The 17,892-nt window shown below is 40.1% G+C and overlaps 2 protein-coding genes across 3 annotated transcripts in view; one reads left to right on the forward strand and one right to left on the reverse strand.

The window, feature by feature from the left end:
* Positions 1 to 195, reverse strand: part of LOC116103877 (cytochrome c oxidase assembly protein COX15 homolog) — a 17,469-nt gene extending 17,274 nt beyond the window's left edge. The window contains exon 1 of the mRNA XM_031390391.1: positions 35 to 195. Within this exon, the coding sequence (XP_031246251.1) occupies positions 35 to 124 (90 nt within the window). The 5' untranslated portion in view covers positions 125 to 195. The remainder of the gene's footprint in view (positions 1 to 34) is intronic.
* A 20-nt stretch (positions 196 to 215) lies between these two features.
* Positions 216 to 17,449, forward strand: Cutc (cutC copper transporter). Of its 2 annotated transcripts, none has more exons than XM_031390394.1 (9): positions 216 to 440; positions 2,783 to 2,854; positions 6,606 to 6,665; positions 7,785 to 7,994; positions 8,989 to 9,024; positions 10,842 to 10,945; positions 12,933 to 12,960; positions 16,028 to 16,133; positions 16,991 to 17,449. In XM_031390394.1, exons 1-9 carry the CDS (start codon positions 383 to 385, stop codon positions 17,103 to 17,105), a joined length of 789 nt encoding a protein of 262 aa, XP_031246254.1. In that variant the 5' UTR covers positions 216 to 382; the 3' UTR covers positions 17,106 to 17,449. The 2 variants fall into 2 exon arrangements, with proteins under 2 accessions (XP_031246254.1, XP_031246253.1); XM_031390393.1 differs by having other exon boundaries at positions 236 to 440; positions 10,812 to 10,945.
* Positions 17,450 to 17,892: the final 443 nt, after the last annotated feature.

Raw genomic sequence — 17,892 nt, forward strand, 5'->3', positions numbered from 1 at the left:
GGCTTCCGTGATCGGAGCCAGCTCTAGTGGGTACCTGTGTTCTGGACGCCACCCTAGGGACCAGGAGCCCGACATTGCGACTCCCCATAAAGGCCTTCAGGGGCGGAAGGAGCAACCGTTGCATACTGACAGCCCAGTGCTTCTGCCAGAACGCCCCAGCGATCCGCGGTCCGCTTCTCCCCGTAACTAAAAGAACGATCACTTCCGGGTCAGGCGTCGCGAGCGCCCCCTCGCGTGAGGCTAGCCACTGCGCTTGCGCGTGCGACTCCGCGGGTGCTGCCGGGCGCGGGCGTGGGCGTCGGGGACGCGCCTCCACCGTCGCGAGCGCCGCCGCGGGGACTCCGTGGAAACCGAAGGCGAGCGCCGGAGGAAGGCGGGAAGCATGAAGAAAGGGGCTTCTTGCGAGCGGAAACAGGCGTGGATCTCGTCGGGGAAGGCGGGTGCGGAAGGTGGCGGGGCAAGGGTGGGTCCCGGGCTGCCAGGCTTTCCCGCCGTCGAGTTTCCTCTGTGTCCCGGGCTCCCGGGCAGGCACGCATTTCCCCCACCGCCCCGCAGCCCCTTGGGCCACAAGAGGGCACCATACCCACCCGCCTGCCCGTCTCTGAGGTAGAAGATAAACGGGTGGTGACCTATAACTGGGTGGCCAGGGGATCAGTGTTTCCACCGCCTGTTGGAGTTGCCCAGGACAATTCTTGGTTCTCCAAACCAGGACTTGAATTCCAAAAAAAAAGTGTTGACTGATATAATTAGAAAAAAGCCATAATATGTCTATAATATGTCCACACAAATAACTTTATAAGAAGGATAAATTTCCCTAAACGAAACAGCGAAAGTGGTAATGCTCTGTATTTTGCAAATCTCTTAATATCTTGCTTAGTGGAAATTTGTTAGATTCTCATACCTACATCTGCGTGTTTAATAGTGTCCTGAAAGTTACATTCCACTCCCAGGAGGCCAAGAGAGAAAAGGCAAATACAGACACAGACTCGGAGTCCCCAAAGCCGTCTGGAGTACCTTACTTTGAGCACTATAGCTTCAAATGTCTTTTTTGATCCCTCCAAAAATCTTTTTGCTCAGGCTCCCGTTGCAGCCATTTGTAGACATTCCCATACTCTGCGTGGAGCTACTAAGATTCCTTCAGCACCATCAGTCCACACTGCTGGGACTGTTAGCAGATTTGTGCAGTTAGTGTATTAAGACCATAGGTTAGTGTTTGAATCCTAATCTATGGGACTGATAGTCTTTCATTAAGTAAATGACTTTGCAACTTGGCATTAGGTGGTAACAGATTTTTGTTTCTCAAAGTAATCTTTCATCATAACAGCAATATCAGGTAGAAGAAGTCAAGCAATATAGAAAAGTAAAAATAATTCCAAATTCATTGCCTAGCAGTAACCACCATTAGAGTATAATGACTGTTCTTACAGAGATCAGTACACGAAGTATGAATTAAACACTTTAAAAGTTGTTGGTCATTATTGTGTGAGGGTGGGTACATGTGCCATAGCGAGTGTGTGGAGGTCAGAGGACAGCTTTGTGGAGTTAATTCTCTCCTTCCGACATTAAATACATTCAGGGGATGAGCTCAGGTTGTCAGACTTGCACAGTGAGTAGCTTTACCCACTGAGCCATTTTCTAGGCTTCAACATTTAAAACCGTTAATTAGAAATGAGTTATATATTTAACTTGCAGGAAAACCCCGAAGTTGCTAACACCACACTTTTTAGTATCAACATATGAATTTGTAATTCAGGTTTTACTGTATATTTGACTGACTTGTTAGCAAGTAGGCCCTCTGCTTTCTGAGAGGCGAATATAAAGAATTCTTATAATGACCTTTTTTTTTCCCTCCGAGACAGGGTTTCTCTGTGTAGCCCTGGCTGTCCTGGAACTCACTCTGTAGACCAGGCTGGCCTCGAACTCAGGAATCTGCCTGCCTCTGCCTCCCAAGTGTTATAATGACCTTATTAAGGAACTTCATTCATGTCAACCATAACGACCAGATATTTATCTCATAAATAAGAGGTGAAACTATGGGTTTAGTGAGAAATATATAACTGAAGTTATTGGAGTTCAAAAGAAGTAGATAAAATTTTCTACTTTGGGAGAAAAAACATGGAAATGTGACTTAGTATGATCCTTGGAAAAGTTTAGCATTTGAAGATGAAACTAGAAGAATTTTGTCAACTGAGCTAGTATAATCATTGGTAAAGACGGAGATTGAAGAAGACGAGTCATAAGGAGAAATCACATGTGGCTTATTAATAATAAAGAATGTTTTTGAATGCTTAGTGAGTATGATACTCTTCATGTAAGTTATCTCAATGTTCATTACCCTGAGGTAGGAATTGAAACCTACTCTTGTTTTATAAAAAACCTAAGTAACTTGTCTAGGTCACACAGTAAATAAAGTGGTGGGATTAGGGTTTAAAATCGAATTCCTGTTTTTAAATATGTATTCCTTATAACTGCTAGCACTGAGAAACATTCTGAGAGTGTGAGCTGGGACACAGTGATGAGATTTTTGTGTTAGGAAGATTTAGTTTCACATTTACTGTGTACTAAACTTGCTTTCAGTTTGTTTCTTATGTGTGTGTCTATATATCTATTTCATAGTCTAGACAGGCCAGTTTTAATGATATTTTCCCACACAGATGGGCCTTAGTGCATCTATTTATTCCTCTATTGCACATGTGAATCCAGGCAGCAAAATTATGAGGTATTTATGGAAGATTTGTATGAATTGCTAGTTCCTTCAAGAATTTCTGTTTATATATTTTAGGAGCAGGAAATGAATTTCTTATGGAAGTATGTGTAGATTCGGTGGAGTCCGCTATGAATGCAGAAAGAGGAGGTAAGGGAATCTAGACAGTGCGTGGTGGCTGGCAGCCTATTTAGAGTCTGAAAGTCAATCCTATGAACTAACCTCAGAAGCCCTCGCCGAGCTTTGCACGTGGGAGGCTACAGCAGAAGGGTCACCGTGAAGTCCATTTGAGTTATTGAGACCTCATTTTAAAAAAAAGCCTTGTCATCTCTCACATAGTAACAGTCCTTCCAGAAACAACTAACTAGGGAACCTACTGAAGAGCTTGGCATGGTGGCACGTGCTTACAGTCCCAGCATGGGGGAACTTGAGGTGGGAGAGTTAAAAGTTTATGGCCAGCTTGAGCTAGACAGACCTTGCTTCAGAAAGTAAAGCAAAACCAAAAATTGATCAGAAAATAACTGTCTAATCTCCCCTTTTCCCATGCAGGTCACATTTCAAGGCAAGTGTCTATAATCCTGCTAACTAATTAACACGATTATTTTATTGAACTTGACACAAATTTAAAATTTTGAAAGAGTTTAAAGATATCTTTAGGGGTCTGAACATTTAGTTCACAAAGCACTTGTAGCATGTTCAGTGCCTTATGTTTAATCCCCAGCCTTGAGTAAGAATGAAAATTAACAATGGTTTTAGATGTATTACCTTTGTTTGTTTGTTTGTTTGTTTGTTTTCAAGACAGGGTTTCTCTGTGTAGCCCTGGCTGTCCTGGAGCTCACTCTGTAGACCAGGCTGGCCTCGAACTCAGAAATCCGTCTGCCTCTGCCTCCCAAGTGCTGGGATTAAAGGCGTGTGCCTCCACTGCCCCACGATTTATTATCTTTTTACCATAGATGTTGTTTTGTATTCTGAGTTTGTTTTTGTGAGAAGCATAAACATTTCCATCTTAAGATCAGAAAATAATTTAAACTTATTTTTTGGTAGTGCTAGGGGTAAAACCCAGGATCTACTAAGCTACACCCCCAATGTTTTAGAACATTCTCAAACATAAATGGATTAGTGATAACATATGAACCTCTGTGTGCTGGCTAGTTGTATCATTTGGGAAGAAGGAACCTTAGAATAAAATACCAGATTGGACTCTGGGCAAGCCTGTGGTGCATTTTATGAGAGAGCCCAGCTCACTGGTCAGTCCCACCCCTGGTCCATGGTTCTGGGTGCTGTAAGGAAGCAGGCTCATCAAGCCAGCCAACAGCAGTCCTCCATGACTTCTCTAGCTCCTGCCCTGGCTTCTCCTAGTGATGGACTTAGAGGTTTTGCCTTCCCTGAGTTGCTTTTGGTCATGGCGCTTCATCACAGCAGTAGAAATCCTGCCATCCCATCTGTTCATCATTCAGTTTTGTATTAGTTGCTTTTCTTGTTGCTGTGACTAATTACCAGACAGACATAAAGAAGGAAGTGTTTAGTTTGCCTCACTGTTTGAAGGCTACAACCCATGGTGGCACTGAAGGCCTGTCAGCAGAGCAAGCGACAGCTGGTTCCATTGTGTCTCTAGTCAGGAAGCAGAAATGGCTGCTGGTGCTCAGTTGGCTTCCTCTCTTTATTGTTTTTGGGTTGGAACTCCAGCCCATGAAATAGTGCTACCCACATACAGTGTGAATCTTTACTCCTCAGTGAAACTTGTCTGGAAACTCCCTCAGAGATGCCCTCAGAGATGTGTCTCCTAGGTGAATCCTAATCTAGTCAAATATGTGTTTTAATCTATCACAGTTACTTTGTTTATTGATGCTTAAAATGTGCTGCCTTTGGCTTGTGAGAGCCTTGTTGCTGAGACCTTTTAACACCACCCCAGAAGTCTGGTAGTTCTTTCCCTGTCAACGGTCCCTTCATCTCACAATTACCTTGATAGATAATGCAAAGTAACTATTTTGCTTTTTAAAGTTCTGAATAATGAGGATGTTTTGAAACGTTGATGTTGCTTTCTTATTAGCTGAGAGTTAACATTCTACTGTTATCATCTAATACCGCCTTTATTCCCTGTCCACAGCAACTCTTTAATAATTTTTAAAATTTTATTTACTTTTTATTCTTTAATCCCTTTCTACAGTCCAGACTTTATCCCCCCTCCCGGTCTGCTCCACCCCCACCACTCCCCATACCATCCCTACTCCCCCTTCCCCTCCCCTGTCTCCAAGAGGATGTCCTCAACCCCACCCCACTAGACCTCCCCATTCCCTGGGGCCTCAAGTCTCTTGAGGGTTAGGTGCATCTTCTCTCACTGAGGCCAGACCTGGCAGTCCTCTGCTGTATATGTGTTGGGAGCCTCATATCAGCTGGTGTATGTGGCCTGGTTGGTGGCTCAGTGTCTGAGAGATCTCGGGAGTCCAGGTCAGTTGAGACTGCTGGTCTTCCCCTGGAGCCGCCCTCCTCCTCAGCTTCTTCCAACTTTTCCCCAATTCAAACACAGGGGTCCCCAGCTTCTTCCCATTGGTTGGGTGCTAGTATCTGCATCTGACTCTTTCAGCTGCTTGTTGGGTCTCTTAAGAGGGCAGCCATGCTAGGTCCCTACCTATAAACATACCATAACATCAGTAATAGTGTCAGGCCTTGGAGGTTTATCTCAATTTGGCCCTGTTATTGGACCTTCTTTTTCTCATGCTTTATTCCATGTTTGTCCCTGTAGTTCCTTCGGACAGGAACAATACTGGGTCAGAGCTTTTGACTGTGATGGCAACCCCATCCCTCCACTTGATGCCCCCTGTCTTTCCACTGAAGGTAGACTCTATAAGTTCCCTCTCCCCACTATAGAGCATTTCATCCAAGGTCCCTCCCTTTGAGTCCTGAGGGTCTCTCACCTCCCAGGTCTCCGGTATTTTCTAGAGGGTCCCCCTACTTCCTAGCTCCCAAGGTTGCCTGTTTTCATTCTTTCTGCTGGCCCTCAGGGCTTCAGTCCTGTCTCCCCCTGACCTCTCAATACCTGATCATGTTCCCCTCTTCCTCTCTCTGTCCCCTTTCCCATCCAGGTCTCTCCCTTCTCTGTCCCTCCAACCCCCATGCCTGCTTTCTTCTCCCTGCCATGTGGGATTGAGGCATCCTCACTTGGGTCCTTCAGCTTGTTAACCTCCTTGAGTCCTGTGGCTTGTGCCCTGGGTGTACTTTTTTGGCTAATACCCATTTGTTAGTGAGTACATACCATGCATGTCCTTTTGAGTTTGAGTTACCTTACTCAGGATGATATTTTCTAGTTCCATCCATTTCCCTGCAGAACTCATTTTTAAAGAAGCATTGCTAATACCAGATGAAGATGATAGTTTCTGGTAGTGTTATACATTTCAAAAGGTAATAAATATTTTATCTAAATTTACATCTAAAGCTGAGTAGTATTCCATTGTATAAATGAACATTTTCTGTATCCATTCTTCCATTGTAGAACATCTGGGTTGTTTCCAGCTTCTGGCTATCACAAATAATGCCCCTATAAACATAACATGTGCCCCTGTGGCATGGTGGGACATCTTTTGGGTATATGCCCAAGAGTGATATAGCTGAGTCATCAGGTAGATCTATTTCCAATTTTCTGAGGAAGCTCCAGATTGATTTCCAGAGTGGTTGTACCAGTTTGCAATCCCACAAGCAATGGAGGGGTACAAATTTTAAGAGAACTGGCTTAACTGAATTAACTCTTAATTTGGCTATCAATAACATAATGAATGTTGTAGAATACAATTGAGATTTAAAGTATTTTTCTCTAATTTCTTTTAGTTAAGTTCTCAGGTTCTTCTCATATTTAGATAAACAGCTTGTTTTGTCAGAATTGTTAAAAAACCTCTGCTTATCACAGGTGCTGGTCGGATTGAGTTATGTTCTGGTTTACTGGAGGGAGGAACCACACCCAGTATGGGTAAGTGTCTTGTTTTGTTTTGTTTTGTTTTCTTCACTAAATTTCTCATACAGAGCTTGGGACAACTGATTATTTATATGTTAAGTATATAAATACTTAACATATAAATATGATACCAATTAGAAATGTTTATGGTTATAAATAACATCATCAGAAGTTTTAATCAAACATATTTTTGTCCTCAAACATCAAAAAATTGAAGAATAAATAGTTTTTGTTGTATCACCTGACAAGTGCTTTTTTTTTTATTTTAAAGATTTAATTTATTATTATACATAAGTACACTGTATCTGTCTTCAGATGCACCAGAAGAGGGCATCAGATCTCATTACAGGTGGTTGTGAGCCACCATGCGGTTGCTGGGATTTGAATTCAGGACCTCTGGAAGAGCAGTCAGTGCTCTTACCCCCTGAGCCATCTCCCCAGCCCTGACAAGTGCTTTTAAGTTGCAGTATCTTCAGTCTTTCTTACTTGTTTTTCATCAGCCATTGACTTTCCTGTTACTTAAACCTTCTACCATAAACATTTTTTTTCTCATTGGCTTGCATTGCTTGGTCCTGGAGACTTTCCTCAGGCAAGGAGCAAATGAAGCAAAGACAGATACACACATTCAGACATACAGCTAGGCTGGATGGGATGGACTACGCTTACTCTGATGGAGTGGACCACCTGTGCAACAACCTGGAACCTCAGCTTCTTAGACGGCACAGCTAGAGGAGTCGGCTAGTCTCAGTATGTGGTCTCAGTCTTAGGTTGCAGTCATCTGGGAGGAGGAAGCTGCAGTTACTAGCTTTTGCACACACTGGCTAGTCATTTGTAAATACATACTTAGATCAGAGGCATGGTTTGCCATCCCACACAGAGGAGGGCTTTGACAGTTGCCGTGGGTCTGATACAGTTCTCTCAGGGCCTTGTCCATTCTTTACACATTCACTCAGGCTTTCCTCCATTCCCCACAAGCCACCTTCCCTGTATATCATCATTCTCCAACTTCTTCTGTCAACTCTTTTCCCTTGGAAATAATACATAAGAATAACCATATATGACCAATAATATTTTAATAACTTCTCCAGACCTTTTATCTCACAGCTGAACTTTAGTTTGCTTCTGTTCTTAAAGGTATTCTTCAAGTAGTAAAACAGAGTGTTCAGATTCCAGTTTTTGTGATGATTCGACCTCGTGGAGGTGATTTTTTATATTCAGATCGTGAAGTTGAGGTCATGAAGGCTGACATTCGTCTTGCCAAGCTTTATGGTGCTGATGGTTTGGTATTTGGGGCATTGACTGAAGATGGACACATTGACAAAGAGCTATGCTTGTCTCTTGTAGGTAAGACTTTATATCTAAGGTGTAAAACACACACACACACACACACACACACGTGCATGCACGCATGCACACATGTTCCTGATACAAACAAAAAAAATTTCAAAATTGATTTTTCAGTCATACCTTCAGATACTTAACCTAACCTTCTTTAATTAATTAATTTTTTTACATTCCATATTTTATCCCCTCACCCCACACTCCTGTCCACCCTCTAACTGTTCCACAACCCATACGTCCTATCTCAATGTGGATGTCTCCCCACTGCCCCACCTGAACTCCCTGGGGCTTCCAATCGCTTGAGGGTTAGGTGCATCATCTCTGAGTGAACACAGACCTGGCAGTCCTCTACTGTATGTGTGTGTTGGGGGCCTCATATCAGCTGGTATATGCTGTCTGTTTGGTAGCCCAGTGTTTGAGAGATCTCAGGGGTCCAGATTAATTGAGATTGCTGGTCCTCCTACAGGATCACCCTTCTCAGCTTCTTTCAGCCTTCCCTAAGTTTTTGAGATGTTTTTCTGGTAGAGTATACATGTGGCAAAGCCGTCTCAACACTCCTTTGTGCAGTAGATAAGATACTTCTCTTACAGACTTTAAGAGAGACTTACACTGATTATGTTAACCAGTGCACCAAAGCTTAAGAAGTTATTGTAGTCAGTGATGAAGGGGCAGGACAGATGCAAACTACCTACACTACAGGGCCAAAGTTTTTCTTGAAGCTCCTCAGAGCAGTAAGTAATAGATATAATGTTGTCTTTATGATTTGTGTAATTTTTGTTTGGTGCCCCTAAGGAATAGGTAGCTATATTTTATATAAAAGTCACAGCTTAGTAGAAAGATAGGACTTTTGAATTTATAAGGCTGCCACGGCTGCCATTTTTGTTATTATTTTAGTTCACTATCTTAGCAGAAGTTAGTATAGAAGTTTTAACCAAAAAGGAGAATTCTGCATTTAGTAATCAGTCTCTTAATGTTGTTGGATGACTTTCTGTTTTAGCTCTTTGCCGTCCTCTGCCAGTCACTTTCCACAGAGGTGAGTCATTTCTGTTCTATAGGTTTGTTAATGGTGTCAGATTTTCCCAGATGCCACAACCTTTCTAATGAACACTGTTCTATGATGTTTCCGTGATACTAGTTAGTATCTTAGTTCTTGGGAAGACAAATTATAGATTTAGAGATGGTGCGTAGTGTCTAGGAAACTTAAAAGCTCCACCATGGAATGTTGTTAAGAAGGTAGTGGGAGCATGTACTGGAGAAGAAAGGAAACATGGCCTGTAAGTGCATGTGTCTAACCAATCCTGAGATTCCTTTTTTCTTAGATTGTCTTAGATCCTATACAGCTCTAAATGGAGTAAACCTCCATGGCCACTGAAATGAAATGTACTGCCTGGCTTATGCCAGACAAAACCACTCCGAGATCTAGTAGTAAGGTCTAATTCTTACTGAGCCTTGGCAAAGTGGAGGGACGAGTGTCACTTGTGTTTAGAAGGCTCTACCATTGCTCATGAAAAGAAAGAAATATTTAGTCAAAACATTGATCTACTTGAGAAAATGCTAAATGTTTTTCTTCTTTTAAATAGGCTTAGAGTGAATTGCCAACATCTGTCTCCATTTATAGAAATTTAGATAAAATATTTATTACCTTTTGAAATGTATAACACTACCAGAAACTATCATCTTCATCTGGTATTAGCAATGCTTCTTTAAAAATGACAGTAACTGAAAGACTTTAGGTTGTCAGCATCTTGAGACCAGGCACACCAAAAAAGTTTTCAAAAATGAAAAATATTTTTAAATTAGTGAACATTATTGAAAAAATAGTTTAAATTTAGTTACGCTTATTTTTTTAAGATTTATATATTTATGTATATGAGTGCTCTGCATGTATTGTCTGCATGTACATCTACACACCAGAAGAGGACATCAGATCCCATTATAGATGGTTGTGAGCCACCATGTGGTTGACTAGGAATTGAACTCAGGACCTCTGGAACAGCAGCTAGTGCTCTTAACTGCTGAGCCATCTTTCCAGCCTCATGCTTAATAGTTTTAAGAAATAAACCAATCACATAGAGTATATTTTAAAAATTTTAAACTAAAAGGTGACAGAAGTGTAAGTGTGTGAGTATAAGTTTCACTTATGCAGTGTAGTTTGTCTGAAGTTCCACTCTTTCATCGTGTGTTAAGAAGGCAGTGTAGCCGGGTGGTGTTGGCGCATGCCTTTAATCTCAGCACTTGGGAGGCAGAGGCAAGCGGATTTCTGAGTTCGAGGCCAGCCTGGTCTACAGAGTGAGTTCCAGAACAGCCAGGGCTACACAGAGAAACCCTGTCTCAAAACTAACAAACAAAAAACAAACCCTTAGGAATAAATAAATAAATAAACAAACAAACAAACCAAAAAGCTCTTAAAGCAGGCATGGTGACACATGTCCTTAATCCTGGAACCCTAAATTAGGTAGAGGCAGATGGATCTCTTGAGTTTGGGGCCAGCGTGGTCTACATAGTGAGCTCCAGGCTAATTATAGCTACACGATGAGACCCTGTCTCTAAAAGAAAAGAAAGAAGACACTCTGATTTGTAGCATTTTCTGGTTTCTGTGGTTTAAGTACTTTTTCTTGACTAATTTCAAATGCCAGCCTGACTTACAAAATTATGAATATCTCATAATTGTCTATTGGTAAGCCAATATAAATCTAGCATACCATTATTGTAATATATATCACAAAAGTGTTTCTATATGTAAACATATTCTACACTTTGGAAACTACTGAATTAGAGGATATTTCTGTTCAAAATTCAAATCCGTTTTACTTATTTTAGCCTTTGATATGGTTCATGATCCAATGGCAGCTCTGGAGACCCTCCTAACTTTAGGATTTGAGCGCGTTTTGACCAGTGGATGTGACAGCTCAGCATTGGAAGGACTGCCTCTAATAAAGCAACTCATAGACCAGGTACAGCTCTTTTTTCTTTACTTCTTAAGATGGTTGTGGTTACACTAGACGTTCTGTTATTCAGCTAGTTCATAAAAATGAGTGTTACTGACTATGATTGTGGAAAAAAGCAAAGCCAATGATATATTTATATAATTTTTATATATTTATTGCATGAGTGTTTTAAGTAACAAAGGCATTTCAGATCAAGTTATAGACAGCAAATCTTACTTTTTCTCTGTCATTAGTATTGTCTAGTGTTACACTACATCTGTCAACCCATGTATATGCAGGGGAACCCCTGTAAACTTTATAGTTGTCATCTGAACATATATCCTAAAATTTACGTTCTTTCACATTTTTTTACCTATCAATATAGAAGGTATTGTTTTCTCCTGATCCTCCCAGTGAACTAGATTTGTGGAGTGGCCAGAGTTTGCTTTTTTAAAACAATCCTTTTATACTTGCGTGCGTGCGTGCATGCGTGCGCACACATGTGCTTGCCATGGCATGTGCGTGGACGTCAGAGGACAGTTTGCAGGAGTCGTTTCTGTGTTCACCATGTAGGTTTAGGAATTAAACTCAGACTGTCAGACTTAGCAGCAAATACATACTTATGTTTGTATGCTGTCTGTCTTCCTTTAATATGTGAGTCCATGTAAGTACGAACTTACTCTTGCTCACCATGGCGAAGAGAGAGGTTTGTCTCTTGTTTAGAGCCATATAAAAACCAACAGAAGAATGCATATATGACTGTATATTCCTGTGCCTGCGTGTTAGCAAAGACATGTAACTCAAAGAATTAGAGGCTTGCATGTGATTTTAATGGGTAAGGAGGAGGCTGGAGAAGGGCAACTATGGGAAAATGATTTTCTGGAATGATAAATAGACTATTGAGTGGATAGGCAATATGATAATTTTATAATTTGTCCCTATCTTCCAAAATTATCAGAAATTAGATTAATTCTTATAGTCTCAGTTAATGAACTTGTGGCTTTATTTTATTTTATTTTGTTGGTATTTAGTTAGTGAGGCAAGACTTAGTGGTTTCCCACTGCCACGCTTCACCCATTAATTGTAAATATACAATTGTGTTATATTGTCTTTCTGCTAAAATCTTTCGCAACTATTTTCACTCTACTGCATAACACAAACTCAAAATTTCTGTGAATTTTTTAATAAGATTTTTCTTAAGGTGGTGTGATTATAATGTGTATTTTCCCACCTATTCTTTGTGTTTATAATACTATACTTTTTTTGGTTTGGTTTGGTTTTTCTTTTTCTTATTTTTTTAGTATAGAATAGAGTTTATTTAGGGCATGGGGAGAGGAGTTAAGAGGGTAACAGAGGCAGAGAAAGGCAGAGAGGAGGAGAGAGTAGAGATGGGGAGGGAGGGGGAGCAAGGGGACAAGAGGCAAGGGAGAGAAGCAAGAATAAGAGCTTGGTAAGACAGAGTTTCCCTATGTAGCTCTGGCTGTCCTAGAACTCATCTCTAGACCGGGCTGGTCTTGAACTCAGAGATCTGCTTGCCTCTGCCTCCCAAGTGCTGGGATTAAAGGTGTGAGCCACAGTGCCTGGCTAACATTATACATTTTTAAAGAAATACAATAAAAAATCTTTCTGAAAGGGCTGGGGAGATGGCTCAGCAGTTAAGAGAACTGACTGCTCTTCCTAAGATCCTAAGTTCAAATCCCAGCAACCACATGGTGGCTTACAGCCATCTGTAATGAGATCTGACACCCTCTTCTGGAGTGTCTGAAGACAGCTACAGTGTACTTAAATATAGTAAATAAATAAATCTTTAAAAATAAAATCTTTCTGAAAAAAAATTATCATGCTGAACATCTTTTTTGCCCAATACCTTTTCTTGAGAGAGACAGGGACAGAGAGACAGAGAGAAGAGCTATTAAAAAGTTAAACATTAGCAGTAACTCAAAAATTTCAATATATTTATTGATCTCAGTTGAGAAAAGGATACTAAAATTTACTTTTTCTCCCTCCTTTTCAGGCAAAAGGCAGGATTGTGGTAATGCCAGGTATTTATCTCTCTGTTTTTTTCATATAACACTGAAATAAAGTTTTGGAAGAGTAAATGAGTCAAGAAACCCAAGGAGAAAATGTTAGAACCCAGCACTTAGAGATTAAAATTACATATGTTGATTAAAGTGTTTGACAGTGAGCTCTTAGCCAGGATTTAAGAGAAGAATGTTCTAACCGAGGTTGACACAAAGGGTAACACATAAGGAATTTCTCCATGTTTGTTTTCTCACCATGTAGAGTATAAATTTGGATGTTTATCTCAGTGAGGCAAAGCCAAGTGTAGGCAGCATGCCTGAATAAATGGAATGTTCTGTCAGTCACACACTTGTATCAACACACTAGGATATAAATCACATATCAAAATATAACTTCATGCCAAGTGGTGGTGGCGCACGCCTTTAATTCCAGCACTTGGGAGGCAGAGGCAGGCAGATTTCTGAGTTCGATGCCAGCCTGGTCTACAGAGTGAGTTCCAGGACAGCCAGGGCTACACAGAGAAACCCTGTCTCGAAAAAACAACAACAACAAAAAATATATATAACTTCATGATAAGTTCAAAAGAAAGTAGGGCAAGAAGTAACATATCTCAACATAAAAAGGCTATATATGACAAACCTACATTTAAAAAGCTCAAAGAATTTCCACTAAAATCAGTTCAGACTCAGTAGATTTAAATAATTTCCATAAGATCACATAGCGTTTTATAGTTAGAGTAGGAAAGCCCAGAATTCAAATCTAAATCTGACTTGTCAGCCTATGTTCTTTGTGTTATGCTGTTTTCTTTTGTTTTTATTTTAGACAGGGTCTTGTTAAGTAGTCCAGGCTGGTCAGACTTGCGATCATTCTGCTCCAGCCTCAGGTGCTGAGATTAAGACATTCGCCACCGTGCTCTTCCCACTCCTTAAAGGCTTAGCAATATGACTGTAGCAGCAACGACCACCACCACAAACAGCCAAGTTAGTGAGTCTGAAGAAGTATACTTAAAACATAGCTTAAAGTACAAAGTGCATAGCTGATACCATCTTAAAATGTTTCCAGTAGATCTTCATATCAGAATATGTCATATTTATAATTATTGGTATCAGTTTAGACTATGGCTGTTACAAATATATTAAAGATTATCAAGATGAATGTCACTTTAAAGTACTTAGCTATGTGGCTGAAATACAGTAAAATTAGATTCTTCAGTGATATGAAACAAAAAAGTTAATCTTCAGATGAACAAGCTGTAAGTCGTGTGCTTATCCATTTCCAGTACAGTCAGTGTGCTCTTCAGCCCTGAGCCAGAGCGAAGCCTTGCAGGCTCTCTGTTGAGCAGAAGTTTCTGATGCTTATGTAGCCTTTTCCTCAAGCCCATCTTCACCTTTCCACGTGCTCGATTTTGCTTAAGTTGAGGGGAAAGCATTGATGAAGTGCTGGATGATCTTCCTTCTCCAGATAGTTTTTTTTAAATCCTAAGATAGTAATGGATAGCATTGTGACAAAACAGTGAAGAAGTGAGATTTCATTGTAAGCTCTGTGTCCTTAAAAGTTTCCCAGTGTCTGTAGCATAGGTCTTGTTTTCTTCCTTTTTTTCCATGTATATATATTTTTTAAAGATTTTATTTATTTTATGTATATGAGTACACTGTAGCTGTCTTCAGACACACCAGAAGAGGGCATCAGATCCTGTTACAGATGGTTGTGAGCCACCATGTGGTTGCTGGGAATTGAACTCAGGACCTCAAAAAGAAGAGTCAGTGTTCTTAACTGCTGAGCCATTTCTCCAGCCCCCCCCCCATACATTTTGAATTAATATTTTCAAGCAAACTACATTGACATGGGATTTATATGACAGACTCTCCAGTGGGTCTGTCAAATATATAAAATTTGCCATTCTTTACAAAATAGTTTTCAAGCTACAGAACATTGGTTATCACATATTTTTTATCTCATAATCTTCCTAATATCCTTGGAATCATACTGTTCTGTTCAATGTACAAAGATTATCTATTGCATCCACCCCTTCTTCCTGATTGGTTATCACTGTCTTGATTCTTGGGTTTTTTGTTTTGGTTTGGTTTGGTTTGGTTTTGGTTTTTAGAGACAGGGTTTCTCTGTGTAGCCCTGGCTGTTCTGGAGCTCACTCTGTAGACCAGGATGGCCTCGAACTCAGAAATCTGCCTGCCTCTGCCTCCCAAGTGCTGAGATTAAAGGCATGCACCACCACACCCGGCCTTGTTTTGTTTCTTGTTTAGCATGTTGTCCATGAATTTCTTTCACACTTCCATCACACAGCCTTTTATTTATCACATAGTTTGAAATTTGTGTCTATACAATAAGGCAAAGGATACAGATAAGTTTGTAATAGCACATACTGCTGGGCATGTTATGAATAGCTATAAAACAGATAGCAGTTACGTACACTTCCAGTTGTTAGAATCCTTCAAGGCCACATAAAAAACTCTTGATAGAAGAACATCATACTTGATTGACCAATGAATGATCAAGGACCAACTTGATTAGGAAATATGTAAATAGAAAAGCAGATCAGTACGTTTAGTAAGCTTGTTGATTGCCAATGTTGAGTGAAATCTTAAGGTTCTCAGCTTTTTAGCAGCAAGAGTGGCTCCCACCTCTTCACAGAGCAGTTTGATATTTTCCATGAAAATAACACCTTTAAGTTTTGTGGTTTCTTTAAATGTTAAAGACTCAAACTTCCATTGATAGGTCTTGTTTTTCTGGTCCCATTTTAGCTTAGAGATAGTAATTCTTGAATCAGTAAAAAAAAATTAGAATGAAGTGCTTATATAGAATAAGAATTTATGGGCTGGTGAGATGGCTCAGTGAGTAAGAGCACCAGTTGTTCTTCTGAAGGTCCTGAGTTCGAATCCCAGCAACCACATGGTGGCTCACACTCATAATGAGATCTGACGCCCTCTTCTAGTGTGTCTGGAGACAGCTACAGTGTACTAAATAAATAAATAAATAAATAAATAAATAAATAGAGAATAAGGATTTATCTATATTTAAATTTTATGTGATATTCTGTTCCACTTAGTGTATTATTTCTCTTTATAACAGGAGGTGGGATAACAGATAGAAATCTGCAAAGAATCCTTGAGGGTTCCGGTGCTACGGAGTTCCACTGCTCCGCCCGATCTTCTAGAGACTCAGGGATGAAGTTTCGGTACAAACACATTCTTTATATATACAAGAGAGGATGAAATTAATCTTTGCCTGCTTAAATAAGGAAACCTTAGCTAATGCCATTATTAAATAATGGAATGCTGTGATTAGTAAGTATTATGATTTGTTTTTTAGTTGAAAAATATTCCTAAGATAATGATTGTTCTGCCAGAGATAAGCAGTAACTTCAGAATATAAGTGAACCTTTGTATAGACTTTGCTTGCTCTTGCTAGCCTCACCATTGTTAAGGTTATATCTAGTGTGGGAGTCTACTAAGAGAGAGGCTGTTAATTCAGTGAGAACGATTTCCCAATTAAAGCATTGCTGAACTTAAGCACTTAATAGATTACTTCAACAGTAAAGTATCCAGTGAGTCAAATGCTCACGTGGATGCACTCTGTATGCTTTTACAGGGTTAATCATTGATATAAGGCAGCCTCGATACCATTTTTATCTCTCCTATTGTAAATAGTCTTCTTTTACCTTTGCTCTCTACTTTCAGTTGTTTTGAAATTTTATCACCATTGAGGACTTTAATCTACTGTGTGGTTTTTTTCAATATCTAAAGGATTCCTACAACTTAACTTGAATCATCATCTCATTTACTAGTTGAGGGGGTGCAATATAAAAAAAGGAAGACCTTTAGTATGTACATTTTCAGTTATAAAGTCCAATCTTTTGCCTAGTAGATTTAGCTACTAGACTTTTCAATTAATGCAACTATGGCAGTCCAGCATCCTTAACCTTCCCTTATTCTGAGCCAAGAATTAATTAGTCTACAAATCCAAGTGCCAGTAGGAGGTTGTATTTAACAACTGATATGATTAACTCTCTGTTCTTTGTTATTCCTATTGCAGAAATTCTTCTGTTGCAATGGGAGCTTCGCTTGCTCATTCAGAATATTCTCTAAAAGTAACAGATGTGACAAAAGTAAGGACTTTGAATGCTATTGCAAAGAATGTCCTAGTTTAGTTAAACTTGTCCAAGAGACATGGGTGTCATGGTGTGAAGGTAGAAGCTGGATTGACAATCTCTGTAACGAAGCTCTCACCTTCCACATGGCCATGGATGTTTCTAAGAAGAAAAATACATTGGAACAGCAGTGCATTCACTCGCTTCAGTAGTCACTGCTGTCTGTCATCATGGGTAAATGTAGTCCGGGCTTCTTACACAAACATAGGCTAAGTCGTTTTCAGAGGCTTAACTGATGAACTGGCAAAGTTCAGCTGCACAGTATGAAATCAGAGTTTGCTTCAGGGTTGATTGAATGACACTTTTTTTGCCTTTTTGTTTATAAAATAAAAATTTTCATCCTATGGTGTTAGTCTCATGTTCTTTCACTTAATATCGTCAGTGGCTTACTATGAAAGAAGACTGCTTGCTTTTCTACTTCTGTCATGTACTCATTGGATTACGCTCTGGGCTGGATGAAAGCTTATAGTAAAATGGTATAGCATAACAATTCCCAAACTTGGACTATTTTTCTTTCTCTTACACTCTGACATCCAAGTTGAGGCAAAGACATGATGTGTCTTCTAGTGTGGAATTCTAGACTTCTCTGGGCCTTCCAGTAGCTGCAGTGAAAAATGGTGCTAAGAACATAGGAGCCAAAAATCTATATATCTGAAGGGAGGGCAGGACTCAAGATGCTGGGTGACCTAATGATGGCCACGGCTAAAGGCAAACAAAGGTCAAAAAGAAGGTACATCCAACAGTGGCAGTCTGGAAGTGAACGTCACACTGGGGCCAGGTACAATGG

This window comes from Mastomys coucha, unplaced genomic scaffold (genome assembly GCF_008632895.1).
Source record: "Mastomys coucha isolate ucsf_1 unplaced genomic scaffold, UCSF_Mcou_1 pScaffold21, whole genome shotgun sequence".
NCBI classification, from domain to species: domain Eukaryota; kingdom Metazoa; phylum Chordata; class Mammalia; order Rodentia; family Muridae; genus Mastomys; species Mastomys coucha.